This window comes from Leopardus geoffroyi, chromosome D4 (genome assembly GCF_018350155.1).
Source record: "Leopardus geoffroyi isolate Oge1 chromosome D4, O.geoffroyi_Oge1_pat1.0, whole genome shotgun sequence".
In the NCBI taxonomy this organism is placed as follows: Eukaryota; Metazoa; Chordata; class Mammalia; order Carnivora; family Felidae; genus Leopardus; species Leopardus geoffroyi.
Genome location: NC_059342.1, coordinates 19,011,454 through 19,039,013, shown reverse-complemented (window position 1 = coordinate 19,039,013; position 27,560 = coordinate 19,011,454). Strand labels below are relative to the sequence as shown.

At 36.5% G+C, this 27,560-nt stretch overlaps 1 protein-coding gene across 4 annotated transcripts in view; it reads right to left on the bottom strand.

Annotated features, from left to right (window-relative positions):
* Positions 1-27,560, bottom strand: part of VPS13A (vacuolar protein sorting 13 homolog A) — a 256,431-nt gene that overhangs the window by 82,047 nt on the left and 146,824 nt on the right. For all 4 annotated transcript variants that reach the window (XR_006710274.1, XM_045469045.1, XM_045469046.1 and 1 more), the window contains exons 36-45: positions 25,801-25,928; positions 25,048-25,217; positions 24,301-24,518; positions 23,373-23,605; positions 13,103-13,195; positions 12,257-12,613; positions 10,771-10,872; positions 9,316-9,474; positions 8,888-9,143; positions 7,392-7,552 (exon numbers count right to left, since the gene is read on the bottom strand). Coding sequence is in view for 3 of the 4 variants with exons in the window: in XM_045469045.1 (XP_045325001.1) it covers positions 7,392-7,552; positions 8,888-9,143; positions 9,316-9,474; positions 10,771-10,872; positions 12,257-12,613; positions 13,103-13,195; positions 23,373-23,605; positions 24,301-24,518; positions 25,048-25,217; positions 25,801-25,928 (1,877 nt within the window). In the remaining variant the exon portion in view is untranslated. The remainder of the gene's footprint in view (positions 1-7,391; positions 7,553-8,887; positions 9,144-9,315; positions 9,475-10,770; positions 10,873-12,256; positions 12,614-13,102; positions 13,196-23,372; positions 23,606-24,300; positions 24,519-25,047; positions 25,218-25,800; positions 25,929-27,560) is intronic.

Below are 27,560 nucleotides of genomic sequence, written 5' to 3'. Positions count from 1 at the left end.
CAATAAATCCACAAAGACTGAAATCATACCATGCATCTTTTCTGACCACAATGCCATGAAACTAATCAACCACAAGAAAAAATCTGGGAAAAATACAAATACTGGCATAAAAACAGACACTCAGATCAATGGAACAGAATAGAGAACCCAGAAATGGACCTACAAATGTCTGGCCAACTAATCTCTGACAAAGCAGGAAAGAATATCCAATGGAATAAAGACTGTCTCTTCAGCAAGTGGTGCTGGGAAAACTGGACAGCGACATGCTTTCTTACACCATACACAAAAATAAACTCAAAATGGATGAAAGACTAAATGTAAGACAGGAACCCATCAAAATCCTTGAGGATAAAGCAGGCAAAAACCTCTTTGATCTTGGCTGCAGCAACTTCTTTCTCAACATGTCTCCAGAGGCAAGGTAAACAAAAGCAAAAATGAACTACTGGGACTTCCAGCACAGTGAAGGAAACAATAAGCAAAACTAAAAGGCAAATGACGGAATGGGAGAAGATAATTTGCAAATGACATATCAGATAAAAGGTTGGTATCCAAAATCTATAAAGAACTTATCAAACTCAACACCCAAAAAACAAATAATCCAGTGAAGAAATGGCAAAAGACATGAATAGACACTTCTCCAAAGAAGACATCCAGATGGCCAACTGATACATGAAAAAATGCTCAACATCACTCATCATCAGGGAAATACAACTCAAAACCACAATGAGATCCCACCTCACACCTGTCAGAATGGCTAACATTAACAACTCAAGTAACAACAGATGTTGGTGAGGATATGAAGAAAGAGGATCTCTTTTGCACTGTTGGTGGGAATGCAAACTGGGGCAGCCACTCTGGAAAACAGTATGGAGGTTCCTCAAAAAATAAAAAAAAAACTACCCTACAACCCAGCAATTGCACTACTATTTATCCAAGGGATACAGGTGTGCTGTTTTGAAGGGACACATGCACCCCAATGTTTATAGCAGCACTCTCAACTATAGCCAAAGTACGGAAAGAGCCCAAACATCCATCGATGGATGAATGGATAAAGAAGATGTAGTATATCTATACAATGGAGTATTACTCGGCAAACAAAAAGAATGAAATCTTGCCATTTGCAACTATGTGGATGGAACCAGAGGGTATTATGCTAAGTGAAATTAGTCAGAGAAAGACAAATATCATATGACTTCACTCATGTGAGGACTTTAAGACACAGAGCAGATGAACACACGAGAAGGGAAGCAAAAATGATATAAAAACATGGAGGGGGACAAAACATAACAGACTCTTAAATATGGAGAACAAACAGAGGGTTACTGAAGGGGTTGTGGGAGGGAGGATGGGCTAAATGGGTAGGGGGCATTAAGGAATCTACTCCTGATATCATTGTTGCACTATATGCTAACTAATTTGGATGTAAATTTAAAACAATAACAAATTTTTAAAAAAGAAAAATACATGAAGGTTAAATAACATACTACTATAAACAATGAATAGGTCAACCACGAAATCAAAGAAGAAATAAAAATCAACATGAGGACAAATAATAACAAAAACACAAAGGTCCAAAATCCTTGGGATGCAGCAAAAGCTGTTCTAAGAGGGAAGTTTATAGCAATACAGGCCTATTTCATGAAGCAAGACAAATCTCAAAAGAAAATGCAAGCTTATAGCAAAAAAAGCTACAAAAAGAACAAACAAAACCCCAAACGAGTGAAGGAAGGAAAAAAAAAAAAAAAAAAAAAAAAGGAACCAATCAAGGAGACCAGGAGCTGGTTCTTTGAAAATCCACAAAATCTGACTGTTAGGCAGACTTACCAAAAAAAAGAGGACTCAAATGAACAAAATCAGTAATTAAAGAAGAGAAACAATGACCAACACCTCAGAAGTACAAAGGATTATGAAGTACAAAGGATTATGAGAGAATATTATGAAAAATTCTATGCCAACACACTGGACAACTTAGGAGAAATGCATAAATTCCTAGAAACATATAACCTACTAAAACTGAAGCAGGAAGAAACAGAAAATTTGAACAGACCAATTACCACTATTGAAACTGAACCAGGAATTAAAAACACCCTAACAGGGCTCAGTCAGTTAAGCATCTGACTTCAGCCCAGGTCATGATCTCATGGTTTGTGGGTTCAATCCTGTGTCAGGCTCTGTGCTGACAGCTCAGAGCCTGGAGCCTGCTTCAGATTCTGTGTCTCTGTCTCTCTCTGCCCCACCCCCGCTCACATGCTTTTTCTCTCTCTCCTTCTCTCTCTCAACAATAAACATTAAAAAAAAATTTTTTTTAGATGCTCCAAACAAGATGGCATCACAGGTGAATTCTACCATTTAAAGAAGAGTTAATACCAGTTCATCTCAAACTATTCCAAAAAATAAAAGAGGAAATTAAACTTCCAAATGCATTCTATTACACCAGCCTAACACTGATACCAAAACCAGATAAAGACACAACAAAAAAGGGAACTACAGGTCAATATCTCTGATGAACATAGATGCAAAAGTCCTGAACAAAATATTAGCAAACTGAATCCAATAACGCATGGCGAAAAATCATCTACTATGATCAGGTGGGATTCATTCTGGGGACGCAAAAGTGGTTCAATATTCACAAACCAATCAAAGTGGTACATCACATAAATGAGAGAAAGGGTAAAAACGACATGATTTTTTCAATATATGCAGAAAAAGTACTTGACAAAGTACAACATCCATTCCTGATAAAAACCCTCAACAAAGTTGGTTAAGAAGGAACATACCTCAATATAATAAAGCCCATATACGGGAAACCCACAGCTAATGTCATTTCAGTGGCAAGTAACTGAAAGCTTTTCCCCAGGATCAGGAATAAGACAAGGATGTCCACACTTACTACTTTTATTCAACATAGTACTAGAAGTCATAGCCATTGCAATCAAAGAAGATAAAGCTTTCACTATTTGCAGATGACATGATATTCTATATAAAAAACCGTAAAGACTCCAATGAAAAACTACTAGAATTGATAAATGAATTCAGTAATGTCACAGGATAAAAAAATCAATACACAGACATCTGTTGCATTTCTATTCACGAATAATGAAGTAGCAGAAAGAGAAATTACGAAAACAATTCCATTTATAATTGCACGAAAAATAATAAAATGCCTAGGAATAAACTTATAATCAAGGAGGTAAAAGGCCTGTGTTCTGAAAACTATAAAACACTGAAAGAAGAAATTGAAGATGACAAAAACGAATGGAAAGATATTCCCTACTCATGGACTGGGAGAAAAAATATTGTTAAAATGCGGACGCTACCTAAAGCAACCTACAGATATAATGCAATCTGTATCAAAATACCAACAGCACAATGTATAGAACTAGAACAAATAACCTAAAATTGATACGGAACCACAAAAGATCTTGAGTAGCCACAGCACTTTTGAAAAAGAAAAAAACTGGAGCTATCACAATCACAGATTGCAAGATATACCAAAGCTGCAGTAATCCATGACAGTATAGTACTGGTACAAAAACAGACATGTAAGTCTATGGAACAGAAGAGAAAGCCAAGAAATAAACCCACAATTATATGGTCAATTAATCTATGACAAAAGAGGCAAGAATGTGCAATGGGGAAAGGACAGTCTCTTCAACAAATGGGTTGGGAAAACTGGCAAGCTACTTGCAAAAGAATGGAAGTGGACAGGGGCTCCTAAGTGGCTCAGTAGGTAGAGCATTGGACTCCTGATTTCAGCTCAGGTCATGATCTTGCGGTTCATGAGATTGAGTCCCATGCTGGGCATGGAGCCTGCTTGGGATTCTCTCCCTCTCTGTGCCCATCACTGTTCTCTGTCTCTCTGTCTCTGTCTCTCTGCCTCTGTCTCTCTCAAAATAAACAAACTCAAAAAAAAATTAAAAATAAGGTAACCAGACCACTTTCTTACATCATACACAAAACTAAACTCAAAATGGATCAAAGACTTAAATGTGAGACTTGAAACCATAACAACCCTACAAGAGAGCACAGGCAGTAATTTCTTTGACATTGGCACTAGCAACATTTTTCTAGACTCCTGAAGCAAGGGAAACAAAAGCAAAACTAAAGTAGTGAGACTACAGCAAAATTAAAAGTTTCTGAACAGCAAAGGAATCAGTCAACAAAACTAAAAGACAACCTAGTGAAGGGGAGAAGGTATTTGCAAACAAAATATCCAGTAATGGGTTAGTATCTAAAGTATATAAAGAACTTATACATCTTCAGAACAGAAATAAGCAAATAATCTAATTATAAAGTAGGCTGATGAGATGAAAAGATGTTATTCCAAAGAAAACATATGATGGCCAATAGACACATGAAAAGATGCCCAACATCACTAATCATCAGGGAAATGAAAATCAAAGCCACAATGAGATATCGCCTGACACCTGTGAGAATGGCTAAAATCAGAAACACAAGAAACAGTAAGTGTTGGCAAGAACGTAGAGAAAAAGAAACCCTTGTGCACTGTTAATGGAAACACAAACTGATGCAGCCACTGTGGAGAACAGTATGAAGTTTTATCAAAAAATTAAAAATAGAATTACCACATTACCTGGTAATTCCACTACTATTTACCCAAAGAATATAGAAATACAAATTTGAAAAGATATATGCACCCCTGTGTTTACTGTAGCATCATACAAGCGCCAAATTATGGTAGCAACTCACTTGTCCACCAATAGATGAATGGACAAAGAAGATGTGGTATACATAAACAATGTGACATTACTCGTCCATAAAAAATAAGGAAATCTTGTCATTTGCAACAACATTTATGGAGCTGCAGAATATAAATGCTAAGTGAAATAAGTCAGATAAAGACAAATACCATATGATTTCACTCTTATGTGGAATTTAGGAAACAAAACAAAGAAAAAAAGAGAGACTCAAGTATAGGGAACAAACTGGTGGTTACCAGTGGTGAGGTGGGTGGGGGGATGGGTGAAATATATGTAAGATATTAAGAGTACACATACCATGATGAACACTAATATATACAACTGTTGAATCACTATACTGAATCTAACCACTTGTAATTTAATACAATAATTTAAAAAAATCAATTCAACATATTAAGTATGTTTTAAAACACCTTTCACAGTAGGGGCCCCTGGGTGGCTCAGTTGGTGAAACATCCCCTTCAGCTCAGGGCATGATCTCACAGTTCATGGGTCTGACCCCTGCATCAGGCTCTGTGCTGATAGCTCAGAGCCTGGAGCCTGCTTCGGATTCTCTGTCTCCCTCTTTCTGCCCCTCCCCTGCTTGCTTGCTCGCTCACACACGCGCTCTCTCTCTCTCTCTCGCTCTCAAAAACAGACACACACACAAAAAAAACCCTTTTAATAAACACAGAAAATCATTGGACAAAATCCAACATCCAGTTCTGACCAAAACTCAGTAAACTAGAAACATAAGGGAGCATTTTCAACCCAAGAAAGGTCATCTACAAGAAAGCGACTCAAAACTTAATGGTGAAAGAATGAATACTGCTAAGATTGAGAACCAGGCAAAAATATCTGCTTTCAGAACATCTATTCATACTGTACTGGAGGTTCTAGCCAATGCAACAGGGAAGTAAAGGTAAAATAAAATAATACATATCCAGATTGGAAAGGAAAAAGGAAAAATCTTTATCTGCAGATATCAAAACTATATCTACGAAGAAGCTACTACAACAAGTGCATCTAGTGACATTACCCAATATAGGTTAATATAAAAGTTAGTGGTACTATCAGCAATAAAAATCAGAAATATGTAAAAATACCAACTTAATCATAACTTTTCAATCAACATTGAAAACCTAAGTCTAAAATTTAAATGGAAATAGAATGGACTCAGAATAGCCAAAAAAACTTTGAAAATGAACAAGGTAGGACAACTTGTACTACCTGATTTCAAGACTCAGGATAAAAAGGTAATGAAGACAATGTAATTGTGGCATAAAGATCAACAAATAGATCAGTGAGATAGATGATAGAGTTCTGAAATAAACCCCCAAAGTTATTGATGAGGGACCATAAGGCAAGCTGATGGCCAAGCACAAGCTAGCAGAGCTCCTCCCCCTCCCCCAGTGAGATATGTGATATTCCTCTGGCACTCCTGACTGCCCAAGAACAAAGCAAAGAACAGAAAACACATGGTTAAACTTACAGAGTCTCCATCAGCTTACAAATATCTTAGCATAATTCCAAGAAAAGGGCAATCTTATCAATAGCCTAATGCCCAAGAACTCCCTACCGTCTTAATATTAATGTTTTGCTAAAGGGAAAAACAACCTTAGCAAAACAGCTAGGCCTCTAGCAACCTGTGAGTCTTTGGCATATGGAAAATCCTTTAAGAAACTTCCTCTTGACTCTAACTCCCCCAGGTCCATAGTATATAACCAGTTACTCTTCACAACCCCAGCACAGCTCTTTCTGCCCATGGGTCCTGTCCCCATGCTTTAATAAAATCACCTTTTGGCACCAAAGATGTCTTTAAGAATGCTTTCTTGGCCATTAGTTCTGAACCCCAGATCGCCCCACTTCATCGATATGATCAATTTTTTTTTTTTCTGAACAAAAGGACCAAGGCATTTAATGGAAAAAGGATAGTCTTGGTTGGAACAACTAAATAGCCACATGGCAAAACATAAACTTCAACCCTTACACCATATACAAAGATTCATTCAAAATGGTATTTGGAACATCCATTCAAAAGATTACTAATCAACAACAACATGTAACTGCATATAACATTAATACACAAAAGCTGATACATGCAAAATTATGCTGAGTGAAAGAAGTCCTATTCCTTTTTGTACTCTGTTTACATGAGCTTCTCTATGTGCAATACACAATGGGAACATATCAGTGGATGTGTAAGAATGGAGAAGAAGGGAGAGAGGAAACTTTTTGGGGTGATAAATATGTTCAGCATGCTCATTGTGATGACGGTTTCACAGATGTATTTTGTGCCCAAATTCATCAACTTTAAATATGTGCAGTTTACTGTACATCAGTTTAACCTCAATAAAGATGTAAAAACTTTCCCTTACCATATTTTCTAATTAAAATCAAAGGACGTACACATACTACTACCAAGTCCAAAACAAAATATTGATGAGGCATTTAAAAGTAATAGTCCAAAAAGATTTTACAAAGAGTCCTAAAAAAAAGTTATGAGAAGTATTGAACAAAATCCTACCACTGTTCATACTAGAGTAGTACAATTACTGGTAATGATTCTTTTTTATATTAGTTATGATTTTATTTCATTTTATATTCTTTTGGTATTAATTAGCTTTAGTTTTTTTATTAGGACACAAATATGCATAATATGACCCCACAAAAAAATGGATCATTTCGTACCTGCACTGGAGAACGAATTGTTACCTTCTTACTTCCTTCCACTCCATCGACTTGACAAACAATAGATCTTTCAACCCCAGACTCTCTGTGTCTTACGGTGTATAGTCGTCGTCCCACTTTTGTTAAAGGAATCTTATCAGCAGTAGAGTGGTTAGTGGGTGCTAAATGGAATATGTATGTTTGTAAATTTTTATTATAAATCATCATATATTAATTTTAAGTAAATGCTAAATACCAGATAGATCATTTTTTAATATCATGAATAGTAATCACTGAAGTTTATATATATAAGACTATAAAAAAAAGAGATTTCTTTGTATAATCTACAATCAAGGGATATTTTAAGAAGCCATAATACATTCCCAAAGCATTCATCTAAAACCTTCAAAGTATTTTACCAAAAAAAAATTTTTTTTAATTGAAAAAAATTTTTCACTCAGTAGTTTAACCTAAGACAGTAACATAAATGTTTTCAAACTAACTAACGAGACAAGTCATAAAATACAAGAACGCTGAACTTTGGTTTGTTGTCATCATAACCAGGGCCTAATACCTTTAGGCAGTCACTGGTGATTACCAAAAGTAGCTGTAAATTTTCAGTTTTTCATCATTCCAATAACCTGTGATACTTTATGGTATCTAGGACTTGATTAAACAAAATTTTATACACACATACATTTTATTGGAGTATGACTCATATACCCCTCCAATTCTGTAAAAATGTTAGTTCAAAAACAAATGAGGTAAAAGCTAGATGAACAATTAATTCACTGACAACGCTGGGTCTACACCTGAAACCTAGCCACTGTTAAGCATCATTTTCTGACTAAAAGCACTAGCCGTTAGTCTTAGTACCCCTCCCCCACATCTTAATTAATACTCTCCCTCCTCCATAATGATTTAAATGTCAGAGTGTCATAAAGGGGTGTGGGTGAGGCTTTGGGACTAATTAACTTTACAATGAATAAATATTATGACAATTAAATTTTTTTTACTTTCATTTCTCATGAAAATGAGAATCAGAAAGGACAAAAAGAAAAACCTTCGACCTCAACAGGCAGAATATATAAACCATTTACAAACTCCAAAACCATTCCAGTGTGCCATTGTTGTGAATTCAAACTCTATTTCTATTTCATTCAGCTGTAAAACTAGTGGAGTATTAGTGAATTATACTAAATGTGGTTAAAGCAACAAATACCAACACCTACAGTCTGTAAAAGCTGGGTTAAGGAACAGATCAAATCTTTTTCCTCCCCAGCATATAAAAAGTGGTGAATTACCACGCCCTAGATAATGCAGTGGATGAAGGAAGTCACAATTCACAATACAAATATATAGTGACAGTGAGCAACCAAAGTCCTGCAAAAGAAAAGGCAAAATTCCCAACCTATTTGGAAGATTAAAAAACCTGTAAAAACCACAAAAAGTAAAATAGGATATAAAAATGCAACTTAAAATAAATTAAAGACCCAGGAAGATAATTTATAACTTACTAAGAAGAATAAAGAAGAGTTTACTGCTTAGGCTGGTCATTGCATTGAAATGATCATTGTCTTTAGTTCCTACATAATCCATACTTAAACTCTCTTCATTTTTCAATACATAGGATCTTGCCAACGGAACACTGAGTACACTAAAAGAATCACTTGGTGAAACAGAGACCGGAAGTCCAAGAGAATTTAAAATAATAAATGGCGCTAGATCCCGTATGATGACAGCTGAAGCTCCAGTGGCGGCTTCTGTAAATGCCTATAAAGAAGAATTATCGTAAATAAAATGACATAAAATGACACAAAATGACTAACAGAACGCTAATGACCGTAAGACAACTAAGTTAACTAAAAACTTCTTATTCAATTAACAAAAAGGGTTAGCTCAGACGACTACACCAACACTTAAGGTTTCAAATTTCTTTCCTTACCTTGGCTAAATTATTTAACATTACAAGGCCGCATTTGGATAACGTAATGTTTAGTTGGTCTTTTGAATGGAAACTGATAACAGTTTTATATTCTGGCACTTTGTAATTTTCTTCTTCAGTATCTGACTCAACAATAGTCTTTTTTGCTTTCTTTTTCATCTAAAATGATACATAAATTATAGAAATATAAGGAAATTTGTTCCTAGGAACATACATCACTCATTTTGCAAAGAAAAAAAAACAAAACAAAACTAGACAAGTCCCAGTAATAACATTAGAGACAACAACAAGTTTTTTCAATTCCATTCCCTTACTGGAATTACTTGGATATCAGCCAACTAAGGTCTTACAGGACAGGGGCAATATTAGAGGAAAAATAGTTCTCATCCTCAATGATACTAAAATGGCAAGCACAATTCAAAAGGAAAAATACACACGAAAATTACTAAATGCGTGTGGCATCTGAATCAAAAGTAAAAGCACACACTTCGTAGCGCATGGGCATTCAGAGCAAGAGAAGTCATTTCGTTTACTGGTTATGGAATAAAGAATAGAAACCCAGGGATTTAGAAAGTCCCAACAACATTGCAGAGTAGTGTCCTACAGCTCCTAAAAATCAATACCATCTACGAATTTTTAGGATTCACAGATCCACTGCCCACATATCTTCTGATCTAAAAACCACCAAAGAAGTTCCTTTATCCAGTCCTTTATCTGAAAGATGTACAAAATAAGTGCAGTAATCTAATACAAAAAGTTGGACATGCTAAGCTAGTCACCTTTGTTGTTACATTAACTGGCTTTCAACCATTGAAAATCTGTCTGCAGGTGACAGAATCATTACTCAGAGGGAAGCCATACTAGAAATTATTCAGTCTCCTGTTTTGAAGCACAATTTCATCCATCTAAAGGCCCTGATTCTTATGATTACCTAAATGTATTGTAATATATTTGAAACAAATAATAGCATCCTTTTTTCTATATATATGCACCCTTCAAAGGACAAAGGAAACACAGGGTAGACAACAACCTACAAGAAGATGCTAGAGGCATTGGACGTGGCAGTTCTGAGCTGGGAACCTGCAGCCAGAAATGCATCCCACCTCTTTCACTGAAGATACTACTTTAGGGAAGTCTCTTAAGCTCTCTAGTCTCAGTTCCTTCACATGTTAAAAAGGAGTTAAAAACTCTAACTTCAGAGGGGTGCTATAAGGGGTCAAGCAAAAGTACATTGTTTAGAACAGTGTCTAGAACACAATAAAAGTTACATAATTATTTGTATTAACATAGGAGGCACTGGCCTTGGGGATGAAAATTACATTCACAGGTCCAACAGGGAAGCATGCATCAAGGTTCATAATGAGAAAACTTGAACTTTGTTATTAAAATTCAAGTGTTTTGTGTGGTGTGGACATTCTCAATTTTGGAAAAAAAAATTTCAGACTTCCAATGTACCTTGATTCCAAGATTCCATGGTCTAAAATCCTCAGTCTGATCAATTTCTAAAGGTTCAAGCAAAGGCTCCCATACACCAAACATTTCATTGTAATAATGGACCTATAGAGAAAATCAAATTTTGAATAAGGCATTCTTATACTTTTGAAGGTGATCTTCCCTGCTGTTTCCCACAACGATTTCTTTTGGCTATGTTATTTCTTTTTATGAAAACTGTTCCACATGCCATTTCTTGGTTTCCTGCACACACTCCCTCAGCACTTTCCTCACCTGGCTAACTTCAGAGTCTAGTCTTCACAATCTAATCCGCATAAAACTCTCTTTTAAGCATCTCTCCTTGACTTCCAGACTGGGCCAAAGAGCAAAAACTGTGTCCATTTATCATGTATTAGTGACATTTTTAAACAGACCTGCCTACCTCCACTGATTTTTTTGAAATCTCTTGATGAATAACCTACAATTCAGTAAGTGCTTATTTATTTGAATTTTCAGAACTTCCTGGACATCCTAGATCATATGTTCTCTGCAAAATATACGGAATCTAGCCAGAATTTCAAAATCTGACATCTAGTCAGTCAGTTCTACCTTTATTAGTGTATATTTCTGTATCAACACGCAAATAATAAATCAGCTTATAAACCTTCATGTTTATTGATATAAGCTAGAATATCCAATTAGTTTCTACTAGATATAAACTCATAATTAAAACCAAAATGTCTTTGGGGATAATTCTCAGTAGATAAATTGTGAAGCAAAATATATGTTGTTTCAAAACAAGCATTTCCTTTATAATTAAAGTACTCTCACGAAAATTTCAAAGTCACTAAAGATAATGCATTCTATAGAAGTATAAGGTATATTCTTCTAATTCCTATTACTTTTACTTTTTTATTATATTTTGTTTTTAAGAGGTAGACAAAGTGCGCAATTGGTGGGAAGGGAGGGAGAGGGAGAGGGAGAGGGAGAGGGGGAGGGAGAGAGAGAGAGAGAGAGAGAGAGAAGGAGGGAGGGAGAATCTTAAGTAGGCTTTACACTCAGCATGGAGTCCAGGGCTCAATCTCATGACCCTGGGATCAGGACATGAGTCAAATTCAAGAGTCCGATGCTCAACCATCAACCACCCGGCACCCCACTATTACTCTTTTAGAAGAGATTGAGAAATAATCTATTATCCTTTTAAAAGATAAAAGATATTCCATTCTTAAAAATAAGAATTCTGACTCTATTCAACATTACTAATGTATCACCTTTAAATTGATAAAAATCAATTGAAATATCCAAGTTAACTTTATATTTCAATAAAAGTAATATACGCATAAGAGCAACTATATCAAGGGCATAAATTTGTGTACTTTCTTCCAAAAGTATTGTGAGCCAACATCATCTTTACAATAAGCCTAATGAAAATATTTACATAATACTTCACAAATATTCCACATGTAGAACTATTTGTTATAGAATCTAGAAAAATACTACATATGCTTACTTCTAATTCAAGCTGACAGTATAGATTTATCAAGGAACTCCAGTTTTTGCCTTCCCCCGAAAAACGTGACTTTGCTAACAGCATAGGCACTGTTCTGTGACCAACTCCAGCCTCAAGAACTATAAAAATAGAATCAATGTTCACTCTTATGATCTCTCCTCTGAGAATCAATTCAGTTGTGGGAGTTTTGTTTTCAACTTCATTTGGTTCTTCAAGAAACCACATTTTTAAACTCTTAGTATCCTTCTTTTCCCATAAATGTGCTGTAGAAGAAGCAGTATCCTCGGGGATGGTTTCCTTAGATGTATAAAGTGCTGACGTTATGGTAATCACAGTATTTATGATAACTGGTGAAACCTAAGGGGAAAAATTAAAAGTAATGAAAAATCTACACATAACGCTTTCAAAATTAGGTATTTAAAAAAATATTAGATATACTCGAAGGATCATGAAGAATATTAAACTAACATCACTACCCAGAGAGTAGATATAATTTATTGCCTACAAAAATTTTATAATGATTTCAATTTTTAAAATACTTATATGAATCTTATAGCTATTAAACTGGTCAAGTGGAAGTTCAACTATATATACTGTAGGAATGTTAGATGTTATCCACAGAAGGAGTCAAAACACCAATAATAAAATATACAGCATTCGTTATAAAATGTGTATTAAATAATACATCACAAATAATGTGTCACATAAAAATATTTTCAGAAACAAAGCTGCATTTTTGATTATTTAACAATTAAAAGGCAATATAATAATTGCTCAGTTCTAGGTTTTACTAATTTTTTAAAGGGTGCACTAAAGATATGAACAACTGACTGCATTTTAACTTACCTTCAGTGTCAAGGATTTTACTGATATATCAATCACTTGTGGATTTGCACTTATTTGAGTAGCTTGATAGAATAAGTCACAGGGCTGCAAAACCTATAAGAGATAATTCAATCCCACCAAATTAACACTGTTCTAGAACGGTTTTATTTATAGATATTTCTAGTAATAGCTAAGTTAAATAAGTTAGTCAAAGTAACTTTTAAAAACGTGACTCAATAACACAATTATCTTTTATACCTATCATTTATATTAGAAATTATTAACAATAGCGACAATATTAAACATAGTAAGTCAAAAGATACATTAAATATATGAAAGCCCCATAAAACCTGATTTTATATACTTTATTCTACTTACTATAATAAAATTTTTTCATGGTATTTTTTCATTATAAAATTGAAACAAAATTATATAGAAGCACTACCAAAGATGAAGAAATTATAAGTACATTAGATTTACTAAGTAAGTCTTAATGTAATTATAAATTAATTGAGCTTCCTTTAGGTGTGGTAGCAGAATTCTGCCCTCTAGCCCCCAAAGACTCAGGCTCCTCTCAAATGCGTAATATATTCATTTACCTCCTAAGGCTTCTAATAGCCTCATCCCAGAAGTCTAAAATCTCATCATCTGTATCTTTTATCTTATCACACATGAATCTTCTCTGTATCTCTCACTTATTCAAAAATCCCCAAATCTCACCTCTTTTTATCTTTTTAGCTCAAGGTCTAAAATCTAAATTGGGTACAGGTACTGATGAAGTACATGGGTATAATCTATGAAGTATAAGGGCACAGTTTCCCTTTTGTGGATCTGTGAAAGGAAGAGGAGTTATTTGCCCCCACCCTCCCAACACAGAATGGTGGGGCAGACATAGGGTAACAATTACAGATATTCTAGTTCAAATGGGGAAAATGAAAGGTAGAAAGAAGTCACTAGCACAACTTTGTAGCTGTGAACTCCACCCAGGTAAATGAGTTTCTTGATTAGGTTTCAAAGCCTAGGATCAATTCTCTGTGGTGCTCATTTCTACCCTGAGAGTCATCCTTCCATTTCTAGAAAAGGTAGCATAAATTTGCAACTGAGTAGTTTTACCATCCTGCTTCTTGCCAGTAGAATTTTGGAGATGCAAAGAGTCTCTCTTCATTTTGTTCTCTCTGTCCCTCTCAGTCCATCCTCACAGTGTTTCTATTAAAATACTTTTCTCAAGAACCTTGAGGGCATTCTGTAAATTTTATGAGGTTTCATTGCATTAGACAAAAGCAACACCCACTGCTCTTTTTGAGATAATCATGGCCTCCTGTTGAAATGGCTAACAGGTGATACCTTTATAATTCCTAGACACACACTGTTTGAGAAGATCTGTGAAACACACATTAATCCTTCAAAATCTCTTGAAAGGGCCCTTCCTGTGTATAAACACTGTGTTTTTTTATCCTGAGATTTAGCAAAAGTTTATATACACAGTCTTTTCTCTATGCCACACTTTTGGGAGCTATTTCTGACTTTTAGCATCTTCTGCCATTTGAAAAGCTAAGGAATTATCAAAATCATAAAGTTCTGGTTCTTTTTAACTGTTCTTCCTCAATTTATCCCTCTGGTGTAGCATTTTACTATAAACAGTAAGAACACAGGCAACATTGGGGCATTTGGGTGGCTCAGTCTGTTAAGCATCTGACTGCAGCTCAGGTCATGATCTTGTAGTTGGTGAGTTCAAGCTCCACGTTGGGCTCTGTGCTGTCAGCTCAGAGCCTGAAGCCTGCTTTGGATTCTGTGTCTCCCCCTCTCTCTGCCCTCCCCTCCTCCCTGCTTGTGTTCTTTTTCTCTCTCTCTCAAAAATCAATTAACATTAAAAAATGCAAAAAGAAAGCAGCCAACATCTTCAAATCAGGCATCTTAGAAATCTCCTTAGCTACATATATATACATACATACATACATATATATATATAGCTCCATGTTTTCCACTCATAAGTTCTGCTTTCCAGACAACTACAAGACACAGTTTTGCAAAGCTCTTTGTATTGTAACTCAAGCCATCCTTTCTACTTCCAATCACATGTCTTTCACCTTCTTTGTAGGCCCTTTGGGCAGCATATTCAAAAAGAGTCTGTTCAACACACTTGAGGCTTTCTCTACCATTCTCCTTAAAATTCCTCCAGATTCTGCATGCTCCCCAGTTCCAAAGCTGCTACCACATTTTTTTTTTTAATGCTTATTTTTGAGAGAGAGAAAGAAAGCGTGCACAGGCACCTGCATGGGAAACAAGAGACAGAAACAGAGGGAGATAGAGAAACCCAAGCAGGCTCTGCACTGTCAGCACAGAGCCCAGTGCAGGGCTTTATCTCACAAACCATGAGATCATGACCTGAGCCAAAATGAAGAGTCAGACTGAGCCACCCAGGCACCCCTGCCACTCCCACATTTTATAGATTAACTGCTTGTTTCCTATTGCTGCATAATAAATTTCTACACACTTTGCAACTTAACACAAATTTATCATTTCCCTGTTTTCATGGGTTAGGAATCTTGCTGAAATTAGGGGTCAGCCAGCCAGTTATGTCATCTCTGAAGGTGAGACCAGGCAAAGATTTTCTCCCAGACTCCTTCAGGTAGCTGGTAAAATTCCTGTCTTTGCGGCCCTATGACTGAGATCTCCATTTGCTGGCTGACTGTTGGCCAGGGACTACCTTCTACTCCTACTGGTCACTCACAGGCTCTTGCCATGTTGCCTTCTCCCCAGTTTGCTCCTTTAAAGTCAACAGGAAAATATTATTCTGATGTTTCACATTTTAAAAATTAGGTTAGGCTCACCCAGAATCTCTCTTTGATTAACTCAAAGTTAACTAATTAGTGACTTAATTATAGTTATTAAATCTACCCACACTCAAGAGAAAACCATACTGGGCACATGCAACAGGCAATAGAAATCTTGGGGGCCATCTTAGAATTCTGCCTACACTAATAATGAAGAATAAGTCAGGAAGAAAAATTGACATCCTAAACAATTTCCCAAAGAAATCACATTAAAATCTACCACTATTCTAGGGGCACCTGGGTGGCTCCTTCAGTTACGTGTCTGACTCTTGGTTTTGGCTCAGGTCATAATCTAACAGTTTGTAAGTTTGAGCCCTGTGTTGGGCTCTGCGCTGACAATGTGGAGCCTGCTTGGGATTCTCTCCCTCCCTTCAGTGTCTGCCCAGCCCTCTCCCTACCTCTCTCTCTCTCAAAATAAACAAACAAACACCAAAAAAAAGAAAAACTACCACTATTCTAATAAAATCATTAGGAACAACTGGTACACGACTTTAACATTCAGTATATTACGTCTTTAAACTTCACAAACAGGAATAACATTATAATACATGATCCAAGATTTTCAATATAAAATTTGTGTTATCTCTTCATCCTTAGGGAAGACAAAACAAAACCAAAAAAATACCATGATACATACATATACAAGTTTCTCTATGATTTGGATATTTTTTAATAGCCCCTTCCCAAAATAAATACGAAGGTATACGTTGATCCTTGCCCAATTCCTTTATTTTCAAGTCTAGTTACTGAAGATTAAAAATGCAGCTGGTCAGTAACAGTAAAGGTGTTCATGCCAAAACGTTACTGTCAAGTTGTCCACGATCCAGTCCATATAGATTAATTTAATGACGCAGAAACAGTTCTTAAAATGGAATTGTTTTCCTACTAGTATTTGTCTCCAACTATATCCACTGTGATTTCAGGGGTATTTCTATCATTTTTTTCTCTTTCCTACTTTCTCACCAAACTGCTCCCAGTCTTACATGAAAAGACTTTGCTGCTGCTACTGCTTCCCCTTTGCAGAAGCAATCTTAAGCTACACAACATCTACAAAAACCTGTAAGAGTTCACTATAAATTCTCCACTTTACAAACCTTATCTTGGTGGTGGGAAGGACTGCCTCACACTGAAGAACTGAATAACAAGAGAAAAAGACAGAGTATAAGAGTACAGATGCTGGTGTGCGGGTAGGTGTGGGGTGGGAATTTGTGCTCTCTGGAACCCAGGTTCTCTGCATATGCTATCCCTTTACCCTGAAACATGCTCCTGTTGCAGGTGAATTAGATAATACCTACTCATCCTACAGGCATCAGCATAAAGGTCATTTCTGCTGAGAAGCCTCCCCCAGCTACTCTTCCAGGAGAGTTACAGGCTTTTATTATAGAGTCCACGAAGGTATTTTTAACAAAACAGAAGAACAAATTAAAATAGTCTCCAATTTGGGGTATTTTTCCCACAAATGTAAGGCTCACATGCTATAGGAAAAACTATTAATGTTATTTATTATAAGAATAATAAAAACTGTTATGCTTTTTTCAGCGGATAGTAGTAAGCACTCAATAAAATATCATATATGGGGCACCTGGGAGGCTCAGTTGGTTAAGTATCCAACTCAGTTTCAGCTCAGGTCACGATCTTACAGTTCATGAGTTCAAGCTCCACACCATGCTCTGCGCTGACAGTGATGGAACCTGCTTGAGTGTCTCTCTCTCTCTCTCTCAAAATAAAAAATTAAACTTAAAAAAATAAAATTCCACACTTATTCATGATTAAGATTCTTTCAAAATTAGGTATGGAAAATTTTCAACATCTCAAGGTTATATGTATAAATTCACAAGCAAATATTAAAATTATAGTAATATAGTAATAACTTAAAAATGGGAATGCAATGAGGATGAGTCATTATTGTCATTTAAGGAACAAAGAATGTTACTTTTGCAGGTAATTTTTAGAAAACCTAACATAATTAAAAATACTAGAATAGGTAATAAGTTTAGTAAAGTTATAGAATAACACAAATTCACTTAAAAAAGCTGACAGCCCAGCCATAAAAAAGGATGAAATAGTGCTATTTACAATGAGGTGAAGAATATTATGCTAAGTGAGATAAGTCAGTCAGGGAAAGACAAATACACTATGATTTCCTCATCTGTGGAATTTAAGAAACAAATGAGCAAAGGGAAAAAAAAGAGAGAGGGGGCAAACCAAGAAACAGATTCTTAACTGCAAAGAACAAACCAATGGTTAGCAGTGGGGAGGTGAGTTAAATAAGTGATGGGGATTAAGGAGTGCACTTGTGATGAGCACCGAGTGTTGTTGAAGTGCTGAATCACTACATCGTACCCCTGTAACAATATTACACTGTATGTTAACTAATTGGAATTTGAATAAAAACTTAAAAAAAACTTACAGACATTTGTTATGATATAAATTCAAAATTTGGATCATGATTTAGCTTTTATTACGATTTAGGAATTTATTCAAAAATTATAAAATCTTAATGGGTGAAATAAAGTCAAACAAATATAAATTTATACTCTACAAGGAGCAAAGATGAGAATATCCAATCTGTTAAAACTTCTAAAAATTTGGTGTTGTGTATCCCTTGAAAAGTAAATTGTCATTTTTAAAAATCCATGTATACAGCACTTCACAAGGTTCATGAAGTTTTAATAAGCATCTATGGACCCCAATTAATATTAGATTAAGAAACTGGGGTTTCTTAATCTGGGGCACCCTGGGGTGCCAGGGTGGCTCAGTTGGTTGGGCATCTGACTTTGGCTCAGGTCATGATCTTGTGGTTAGTGGGTTCGAGCCCTGTATCAGGCTCTGTGATGACAGCTCAGAGCCTGGAGCCTGTGGTAGATTCTGTGTCTCCCTCTCTCTCTCTCTCTCTCTGCCCCTCTCCCGCTCGTGCTCTCTCTCTCAAAAATGAATAAATGTTAAAAAAAAATATATTAGACTAAGAAACTTTAATATTAAATAAATACAGTATCAATTAAAGTTCCACTAACTACAACTTATCCAAATGTATGTGGCCAAAACTGCTGGCTGGCCATATATAATAAATACACTTTTCAAAATCCCCCCAAATCACAGAAGTTTCCCTTAAGACATGGTTACCCAGCTAAAGATCTCCTTTTCAATACTTTTTTTTTTCCTTTTTAATGTTTACTGATTTTTGAGAGGGAGAGAGACAGAGTATGAGCAGGGGAGGAGCAGAGAGAGAGATACACAGATTCTGAAGCAGGCTCCAGGCTCTGGGCTGTCAGCACAGAGCCCGACACAGGGCGAGAACTCACAAACCATGAGATCATGCCCTGAGCCGAAGTTGGACACTTAAAAGACTGAGCCACCCAAGTGCCCCATCCTTTTCTATACTTCTGTTTCCATCTATGAAGGAAGCCACTTGTGGCAGAGTAGAAATCCATCTACAAGTTGAAAGTCATGTTAAAAACATCTGCTTGGAAGTATAAGCAAGCTACCAAGGTAACCCTGCAAAGTTCCCAAGGGGGAGAAATAGGAGCAGAGGAGTTATCTCAAAATTTGGAGGTGATTTACCTTCTAATTATTTGTCAAATTAGTTATATACTAAGCAGAAGGCTATTGCTAAGTAGAGTGGAGTGGTCAGCAATTTCTAAATGGTCAGCAGAATGGGACTAAGAGGAAAAAATCTATTTCCTTGAATAAGCAGATTAAATTACATCCTAGGAATAGCAGAACGAGATGGAAACAATCTTTTAAATGCAGTTAAGCCATGCTTTAGCTACTTTTGGGGAGGTACTGCTTGTTACAGCACCTAATTAATATCCTAACTAAGCACAGAATTTCATTCAGAGAAGTTGGCACTTCGGCAAAGTTCAAAATATCTGTGACTGATTTGCCAATTGAATGGACAAGGGATATTTCAAAATGAAAGAGGCCTTCAACTACCTCCACTGTGACCTTAGTCTGTACTTTCTAACTGATTAAGTTTTTCTTTACAGCTTATTACTTAACAAGGGCAACAGACCCTATGCGCAAAGCATCCTCTGATGGGAGCCGAAACTATCCTTCGAGCAATAAGCACTGCCCTAAGCCAGGAAGACCCCATGTGACTGACCGCAAGGCAATGGTCCACCTGACCTTTACTGCCCACCTGCTCACACCCACAAACCTTTGCCCCACATTTTTTTGAAGTTTATTGTTTTATTTTCAGAGAGAGTGTGCAAGCATATGTGCACCAATGCGCACTCAAGCAGGGGAGGGGCAGAGGAAAGGAGGAGAGAGAATCCTGAGCAGGCTCCTGCTGCCAACCCACAGCCTGACATGAGGCTCAATCCCACAGATCATGAGATCATGACCCGGGCTAAAATCAAGAGTCATATGCTCAACCAACTGAGCCATCCAGGCCCCCAACCCACATTCTCCTTGTATAAATCTAGACCCATTTTCGGTACTTTGAAGACAGTCTTTGAGATATTAGTCTGCTGTCTTCCCCGTGCTGGCCTCACTGAAATAAATTCCTTTCCTGTTTCACCACCACTGTCTCTCTGCCTTTGGATTCTGTCAGCAGCGATTGGCCAAACCTGGTCTATTTGGGACCCCAGGGCCAGGTGCTCTTGCCCCCCTGTACCCCAGCTACAAAAATACAAAGCTGATGACTTTAACAATGCCATAGCAAAATACCTGGGAAGACTGCTACTGGTGATACCTAGGAAGGCAGACAACGTACTCTGGGAAAAAACCTGACTTCAGCCAGACAGGCTTGGAATATTTAGACTGTTGCTCTGTATTAGCTCCCTCATTCTGCTGTCTGCAAAGTCCTATGAGAGACAGGAAACCACTGAGGAGACTCCGGCTCTAAAGAGGAGCCTCAGCGAGAGAGAAGACTGCACTCCTAGTCTTTCTCTAGCAATTTTTGTTAAAATCAAATATGGAACTAGCCCATGGCAAAAATAACAACAAAAATTAGATTACAGATGGTGCTTGTCCCCCTTGCCCACACCTATTATTAAAGCAGCCTTTACTAAATCAGGATGGAGGCAGAATAGACAGAATATAAACATCAGTAAGTAAAACAGGAGTTTTCTACAGTAAGTGAATGAATGCATGCTTTGGTTACGGCTGCTTTTACCTAGAACTACCTAGATGTAAACTAAATGTTCAAGGAACGAAGGACTGCCAAAGAAACCATTATCTGTGATGCAAAACCCTGTTATTCAACTGCTGAGTAACCAACTCAGGAGGAAGCTGTGACAACTGTGGGGTTCCCTCAAAAAAGGCAATAGCCACCTCAGAAGTGTCTACAGAGAATAATGGTAAAAAAAAAAAAAAAAAAAAAACAAATTCTTTCAAAGGGGAAGGCCAGAGCCATCTGAGAAAAAGACAGCAATGCTCTTCCATGAGAGTAAAATGGAAGGCACAACACATGCTCTCCCAGGAACCGGACTCCACTATAGGAGCTGCAGGTTTTCGCATTCCCACTCAGAAGGATATGACAGTTGTTAAGGATAAGTGACTACCAAGTGTTCCCATTCTTTCTTTTTCTGAACCGCAACTACCCTGTCCTTACACCACCAGTATGTGGTATTTGTGTGTGTGGTGACGGAGTGCTTGCTGAAAAGCAATAGATTATTTGTCTGTTAGTTAATAGATGGTCTAAAAGAGAGAAGTCACAGCAGACTGAAAAAAACTATCACCCAAAGATCCTGGACTTTGAACTTGTACCTCTTAAGGAAGAGATGGAGATGTTCTCTGGATGAGAAAAGACAACTATGAATTATACGTGTGGACAAAGGAAAAAACCTCTGTGTGACCAATAGGGCAGGACCTCTAACTGTCACCTTGTATCTCCTTTTCTCTCCCACAGTAATAGAAGTTTCAGGTGAGCACACACTCCAGTCCTTTTTGAAGAGAAGTGTGGTCCTACAACTAAGTTCAAGCTGGTAATAAAAGGAAAAACCACAGGATCAAGATGAAGTCACTTACTTATGCTAGGCTAAATTGGTAAACCAGGGCTTAATACCTAACCTAACTGCAGTTTCAACCTCCCCCCAAAATGTAGTCTTAATCAGGAAGTTTTTGGTCTGCACCAATAAGGTAATCTGTCATATGGACCCTTCTCCATCCCCAAAAGGAAGAGAAGTTAATCTACCCAAGAAGCCTCTCTCTTTTAAAGAAATATGACCTTGTCTGAAACAATCCTTTCTTTTGCTAACAACTTCCCTGCTCCATTCTCCTTCCTATTAAAAAAAACCTTCTATTTTATATAACTCCTAGGAACTTCTTTCTATTTGCTAGATGGGATGCAGCCAAATTCATGAAATGCTTAATAAAGCCAATTATATCTTCAAATTTCCCTGGTTGGATTTTGTCTTTTAACAAGGCCAAACAGATGTAAATAGAAAAAATATATGTAAAATTTCTAAATTATAACATAAAAGAGAATCACCTTGCCCTCCAGTTGTTGTTTCCTCTCTTTTGTTAGTGGTGAGCCATCAGCCTTGCAAACTAAGAAAAGAAACTCGCCTGTATCCTAATTGACATATATGTATTGACTTATCACAAAATTACAGTTTATATTTCTATGTTGACTATTAAGAACATTTATGCTTCTACTACTCCTTGTAGAAGCCTACACAATTTGTGTTTTATACGAGTACTAGGAGTAATAGTTAACTTGAAAAAGATGTCTTTAGGGGCGACATCTATGGGTGGCTCAGTCAGTTGAGCGTCCAACTTCGGCTCAGGTCATGATCTCACGGTTTGTGAGTTCGAGCCCTGCGTAGGGCTCTGTGCTGACAGCTCGGAGCCTGGAGCCTGCTTCGGATTCTGTGTCTCCTTCTCTCTCTGCCCCTTCCCTGCTCATGCTCTGTCTCTATCTCAGAAATAAATAAACATCAAAAAAAAAAAAAAAAAAAAAAAGAAAGAAAAAGATGTCTTTGAAGAAACGGATTTTCCTCAGTTATGAAGAGTGGAAGGCCAAGAGGCTACCACAGAGTAAAACATAAATGTGAATGTATATTGAAGCAAATGGCTCAAGGTTCAAATAAATTACAGGGAAAAAAGAAAAAAAAAAATCTATCTGAGCAAAAGTGTCCAGATGGGAGAAAAAAAATCAAAGATAAAAAAACTGAAACAACATAGCAAATGACTGGTAGAAAGTCTCAAAGAGCTAAGAGCAGTGTGAAATTGACGTGGTCAGAAAGCCAGAGTGAGGTCTCCGAGAAGCATCCCGACGAAAACAACTTGTTGGTGAGACTATTCCCACAAATACGTACAACACTGTGGAGCAACTGGGGAATGAAAAAGAGCTTCAAAGCTTGTGTAATAATAATCTAGACTAGGCTCTTCAAGAAGAAAGAAAGGTTTTTTACAGAAAAAGGCTGAGAAGTACGTTAGTAGTTTTCTAAAGAGGCATATGGCTAAATCCGAAATAGTTTACAATTAAGCAGATAAGGAAAGAGTAAACTCACTGTAGTGATTCTGCCTTTTCTCTTGACTGGAAGAAATGGGCATGCTCTCACTTGAAGATCTTTAATGGCAGCAGTCATTGTACTGTTCTCACGGTCACCTTTCCAACAAATTTCACATTGTGTTGTAATGACTAAGGCAGGAGCATCACTTCGTGTCATATCAGCCACAAACACAATTTCAGGATTTTTAATAATAATATTAACTTCCCACTTCTCTTTTTCCTGTACAGGTACTAAATAGAAACAAAATAAGTTCACATTTTAAAATATTTCTAAATATTTGTTATACAGATTATTTATGGAAAAACTTGTTACTTGTGAGAAAATGGTTTTTTTATTCCAAGGAAAAAAATACAAGAATCTTAGATCTCAAAGGAATCTACTGTAATTCCTTTAGTATAAAAGTTGAAGATGTATAGTCTTAAGAGCATTTTAAAATGTGGGGGAAAACCCCTTTCATGGCAGAGCTGGGAACTAACCCAATCTCTGACTCTCAACTTGGCACTCCTTCTGCTACACCACAATGAGCCACATATGTAAATGATAATGGAGAGCTGTAAAAATAACAAAAATAAAAGAGTACATTAAGTAAAAATACTGTCTTTAAATATAAAAAGGAATAGTTGGTTCATTATTCCTCCTGCTTGTTTTTATCAAAAAAATTCCTTTAAATTACTGCCTGTAGAGAAGCATATTTGCTTATTCTAATATAGGTCCCTTAATTATTGAACCCAATATATATTTATATGTAGAAAAATACACAAACTGCACATCCTACAGGAAAACACATTTAAGTTTTTCACTTACCTCTGAAAAATATTTTACTTTATTAATTCACTTAGCCTCATCATCTAGACAGATAATCAAGGCAAGTGCTATTGTAGCATTTCAATAATACATATATTAAATATTTTAGCCAATAACTAACCTTCTTCCTTAGCAGTCCATGTTTGAACGCTGGTTTCTATAGCCGTGCCTGTGGTGAAGGCCTCAAGAAAGACGTTTGCAACTGTCAGCAGAAATTCTACACTGGCACAAATATACATTTCTTGAAGGACTAAATCAGTCACCAAACCATCTCTGACTTTCCTATACTTTACATCCATCATGTCCTTTTTGTCAAACCCAACTGTCAGTCCTATCATTCTGAAAAATACAATAACAATTCCTGTGAGTATCTTAAAAATAACCAAACACACCAATAAAAGTCAAAAGACCTCTTATTCATTTTACTAACAGCAAACCAACATTCTGAAGTCATTTCTCTTGGGAAGATCACAAAGTACTCCAAATGACAGACTTAGAAACTTCTGGAGCACAACTGTTTCATAAACTAGTAAGTGTAACTTTAAGCAATTGGCAGAACTTAAATGTCTTCTCAATTTTTCATGTTTTCCCATTAGAACTTACAAAGATGAATAATAATTTAGGAAAAAAGAGATTCATTTAAAAAACGAGTTTAACTGCATTATTTCTTTTGAACCATTCCATCAACCATCCAGTAAGAACAGCACGTAACTGAACGAGGCCATTTGCAATGCTGAAAACCGTGACTCCACTAAACTGAAACTTTGAAGATCTTAGGATGTACCCAGAAAACAAACATGCAACTTTAGGATTAAGTTTTGTCAAACAATTCAAACATTTCTCAAATAAAAACTAAGCACACTGTTACCTAGGAGTTGCCTTCTTGACATGAGGTCTTTTATCATCTAAAATACAGTTTTTTAATGAGAAGGAAGAAAATACTGAGTCATCTGTATACATCTTTGCAGTACTTATAATATTCTCCAACTTAAATTCAGCAAGTTTCAGAGCAGGATCACGAACATCTGTAAAGGAAGTCTGTGGAAGAGGAAACCAATACACATTTTACAGAAAAACAAAGTCTAACACATTTTAAGATATGAACTACCACATTCTCTATCTCCACAGCGCTTGCTAATGAAAGGCCAAAAAAGCCATTTAATTTAAAAACTTTTTTTTTTTTTACATCATTACCTATAGGAAAGAAAACTTATCTTAAAAGGGCAATGGTTAAATTAATTTTGTTATTAAAATGAAATAATCAGTAACATTTTTCAGAGGAAAAGATAATCCAAAATACATATGAAATATTAACAACTGTTATTTTTTTAGATATTTTTTAAATGTTTACTTATTTTTGAACAACAGAGACAGAGTGTGAGTGGGGGAGGGCAGAGAGAAAGAGGGAGACACAGAATCACAAGCAGGCCCCAGGCTCTGAGCTGTCAGCACACAGCCCGGTGCGGGGCTCCAAGTGAGGAAGTGCGAGCTCATGACCTGAGCCAAAGTCGAAGGCTTAACCAACCGAGCCACCCAGGCACCCCAAAAACTGTTACTTTAATAAGCATTCACCTATATCATTTTCATCAAGTGAGAAAATATTTTTTCTTCCTTAACTTACCTGCTCAGGACTTGGACTATATAGTACCATGGTGAGATAATCAGTTTTGAAACTCATATTTAGCGTTGTCTTAACTTGAGAGGCCTGTGAATGTATTTCTACCACAGCAGCTGTCACTACAGTTGTTCCTTGGAAAAATGAAAAGTTATTGGACAAAAAAGTTAAGAAAAGTAGAAGTCATTAAAACAGGCTTAGGGGCGCCTGGGTGGCGCAGTCGGTTAAGCATCTGACCTCACCCAGGTCACGATCTCACGGTCCCTGAGTTCAAGCCCCGCATCGGGCTCTGGGCTGATGGCTCAGAGCCTGGAGCCTGTTTCCGATTCTGTGTCTCCCTCTCTCTCTGCCCCTCCCCCGTTCATGCTCTGTCTCTCTCTGTCCCAAAAATAAATAAACGTTGAAAAAAAATAAATTAAAAAAAAAAAAAAAAAAAACAGGCTTATTTCTGATTCTGTGTCTCCCTCTCTCTCTGCCCCTCCCCCGTTCATGCTCTGTCTCTCTCTGTCTCAAAAATAAATAAACGTTAAAAAAAAAAAAAACAGGCTTAAAATAGGCTTAAGAGAATTATCCACTAAACAGGTATAGTATAATGATATTCAAGAAAATAAAAAAAGATTAGAAAATTCAGAAGCTGAACTCAGTAACTACCGGCTTAAGATTCTATCCATGCAGTAACTTGGAAATATTAAACACTGATGCTCCTGTTTCCATTTTTGTGAAATGAGAATAACAGAACTAACCACTGGGTTTGTTTTCGGGATTAAGTAAAAGAGTATGTGTAAAATTCCTACTAGAATACCTGGCACCTAGTTTAATATTCAAACTTACTTCAAAAAACTAAAACCAAACAAGATCATCTTAAATGATGTTTAAAAAACTGTTCCACTGAAAAGAAGGAAACAAAATTCATTCTTTCCTGCATTTTACATTTTGAGCCAAGGCATTTATGTACATGGTATATATTAAATGGGCTTTTACTAAACACACAGCTCTTGCTAATTCTCATTCTACCCAACCGCAGAGACAAGTACCACCACACCACGTAACTTATTTTTAATTAGGTTAAAATTTACAGCAGTGAAATACATAGATCTTAGCAGAACAATTCAATGAGATTTTATATATCCATGCCACAAACACTTCAATTAAGATACTGAAGATTTTTTACATCTTTGGTTAGGTTTATTCCTAGGTATTTTATGCTTCTTGGTGCAGTTGTGAATGGGATCAGTTTCTTTGTCTTTCTGTTGCTTCATTATTAGTGTATAAGAATGCAACTGATTTCTGTACATTGATTTTGTATCCTGCGACTTTGCTGAATTCATGTATCAGCTCTAGCAGACTTTTGGTGGAGTCTATCGGATTTTCCATGTATAATATCATGTCATCTGCAAAAAGTGAAAGCTTAACTTCATCTTTGCCAATATATGTATGTTTTCACTCTTATGTAAATCCTGAGGAACTTAACAGAAGTCCATGGGGGAGGGGAAGAAAAAAAAAGAGGTTAGAGAGGGAGAGAGGCAAAGCATAAGAGACTCTTAAAAATTGAGAACAAACTGAGGGTTGATGGGGGGTGGGAGGGATGGGAGGGTGGGTGATGGATATTGAGGAGGGCACCTTTTGGGATGAGCACTGGGTGTTGTATGGAAACCAATTTGACAATAAATTTCATATTTAAAAATAAAATAAAAGTTTAATTATTTACAAAAAAAAGATACTGAAGATTTACATCATTCCAGAAAGCTCTCTTGTAACTCTTTCTA